Below are 2859 nucleotides of genomic sequence, written 5' to 3'. Positions count from 1 at the left end.
CATAACATTTTGGCTCTGATGAGTTCTTGAGAAAATCTTGTGCTTAGAACCAACGTCTCCTCTACTGTCTATGAAATCTTTGGAGCATGATGGCTCCTTATTTCTGTTCACCTGTTATTTGATTTAAGGGAGTGTTGGATATCTAAGTACAAGGACTTCACTGGCTCTAAAGAGCATTTTACGCATATTTGATCGTTAATTCATAATAACATCTAAATCCATTATTGTGAAGATTATTTGCTTACTGTTTTACTGTTCACTCGCTAAGCTTATAGCTCACCCCAAATGTTTTCTTCTCCCCACAGGGATCGAGGCCAGGGAAGCGCTTGTATTACGTTATATGTATGACCGGATGGCATGTAACTTGTATAGTTTAGATTTGGATTCGGTTGTGTAATTGTTGGGTTAGGGTGACTGTTTGAAATTGGAATGGATGGATTATACCTTGTAGGGTTTGAATTTGGATTGCCTCTTGTGTAATAGCTTAGTAGTAGAGTTTGTAATGAATGATTGGACTTGAATGGATGTACGTGTATATTACGCTGCATTTGTGATATGTAATTCTTGGAGAATTTGATGTATATATCTGAGTTATATATTGCAATTTGTTTGAGGACTGTAGTGATTGACTGAGTCCTGGCGAGAGCTGAGCAGGCGGCCCGTTGACCCCTCTGGTTCGCCTTAGGGGAAAATGGGGTCGTCACATTCTTCACTCTCCACTTGACTCTCTGCAAAATTGGCCTCTCCTTTCTTGCATTCCCACTGAAAATGACCAAGCTTGTGATAAGCATAACACTCCACAGTTGCTTTGTCAAAGCTTTGTCTGCTTCTTCCACGGCCTCTGCCTCCAAAGCTCCCACGCCCTCTTCCTCCTCCTGCATATTGGTTTCCATGAGTCACCTTCAGTGCATGTTCTTCATGTACAATGTTACTCATGCATTGTTCATGCATGAGCAGGCTGCTTTGCAGCTCATCAATTGACAAAATACTTGTATCCTTAGATTCTTCAATTGAACAGACGACATAATGAAACTTAGGTGTCATTGACCTCAGAATCTTTTCCACAACAGCAACATCTTTCAACTTTTCACCATTTGCTTTCATCTTGTTAGTGATGACAAGAACACGAACAATGTACTCATTCACAGATTCTCCTTCCTTCATGTGAGCAATTTCATACTCCTTTCGCAATGCCTGTAGATGAGCATGTTTTACTCGCGTTGTTCCTTGATATTTATGCTTCATAGAGTCCCAAATACTCTTTGACGTATCTTTGTTAATGATAGTCTCCAAAATGGAACGATCTAACGCCTGAAGCAGATAGTTCTTAGCTTTAAGATCCTTCAACTTCTGCTCTTCACAAATTTTCTTTTGTGCCTCAGTTAAAGTCACATCTTCTGCTGCTGTAGAAACTCCATTTTCTACCACATTCCAGTACTCCTTTAATCGAAGAAAAATTTCCATAAGCATCGCCCAATGATCGTAGTGACCATCGAACCTCGGCACTGCTAGTTGAATAAAGGCTCCCTCTGTTGCCATTTTCATTGATGAAACTCCCTTAGAAGACTGCTACTTCTACCTACCGAGCCTCTTGCGAGGCTCTGATACCAGATGATAAGGTTAACAGTAAAGAGTATTTTAGAGAAAAGAAAGTATGGAAGGAATTCAATGTACCATTGAATGAGAAATATTTAGGCTATAAATAGCTGTACAAAGCAAATAGAAAATACAATAAATAAGGAGTCTACTTGTGACGCCCCCGCTTCTCCCAAGGGCGAACCCTAGGGTATCGGCGGGACGCCTGCCTAACTCGCGCCAAGACTCAAAATTTCAAAACAATAAAACTAGATAAACCCACAAGCGTACTATTCACAATATATCTGACGCCAAAAGAGTTCTATTTACATCTTCAAAAGTATCGAGTCAAACTACTCTAATACATTATAATAACAACCAGCAGAAGGTAGACCCTAAGGAGGGTTCTTATACAAACCATCAAAATAAAAACAAACATCCTAACTGTCCAACTATTACAATCAAACCTAACTAAACTAGTGAAGGTGCCAAGAAGTTCCCCACGTCGTCCCCTGCTAAGGAAAACAAAGGAAAATGGGTAAGTTAGAAGCTTAGTAAGTAAACAGGGGTAAAAGCGTAAATTTCACATTTAAAGAAATAACTATTTCACAAAATGTCAAGTCAAGCACAAAAGTAACAATACAAAGGAAGGATACAGGTTGGCTCCAAAGCCAAGTCATTTGCTATGCGTGATCTCCTGTCGACATTCCGTCGACCATAAATAAGGTCCGTAGAACTCCACTTGTACACCTACCAAACACCTTATCACCCTCACTGGCCAGTCACCTCACAAACTTGCCCGGGCGAACGAAATCACAAACTTGAACTTGAGTCACAAGCTCGGGTCACAAACTTGGTTCACAACTGGAACCTACGAACTTGGTGACCTCAGACTAGGTTGGACTGGCTCCGACCAAGCCCCGACCGGCTCGAATAGTCCATCCAGGTCTTGAGATCGGGCCCACAACTTTAACATATTTCACGAGCTCACGAAAGTCACCCCGAGCTCCAAGCTCAAGGGGTTCAAAACCCAAAATAATTCATATATACACATCTCATGGAGAAACATAGGTACAAACTAGGGTTTAGGTCGAGTGTGATAAAGTACACTCTCGCCTAAGTCCCCCTTTTCACATCAAAACACATAAGCAGTTTATACACATAAATGGCCTGAATACTTATTCAAAATACAAAAGTAGTACAAGAGCAAAAGCACTTCGCGTGTGTTCGCTAGTAGTGGGCCCCACCGACTCCGCCTAACTAATCACTGTCTGAAATAGAAGA

At 41.1% G+C, this 2859-nt stretch overlaps 1 protein-coding gene across 1 annotated transcript; it reads right to left on the bottom strand.

Annotated features, from left to right (window-relative positions):
* Positions 1-681: 681 nt before the first annotated feature.
* On the bottom strand, positions 682-1539 carry LOC140004654 (uncharacterized). The gene has a single exon (XM_072044778.1). The coding sequence runs from the start codon at positions 1537-1539 to the stop codon at positions 682-684; it is 858 nt and encodes a 285-aa protein (XP_071900879.1).
* Between the last annotated feature and the right edge of the window lie 1320 nt (positions 1540-2859).

Source organism: Coffea arabica, chromosome 1c (assembly GCF_036785885.1).
Source record: "Coffea arabica cultivar ET-39 chromosome 1c, Coffea Arabica ET-39 HiFi, whole genome shotgun sequence".
Taxonomy (NCBI): domain Eukaryota; kingdom Viridiplantae; phylum Streptophyta; class Magnoliopsida; order Gentianales; family Rubiaceae; genus Coffea; species Coffea arabica.
The sequence above is the reverse complement of the archived record's forward strand: the minus strand, read 5'-3'. Positions and strand labels throughout refer to the sequence as shown.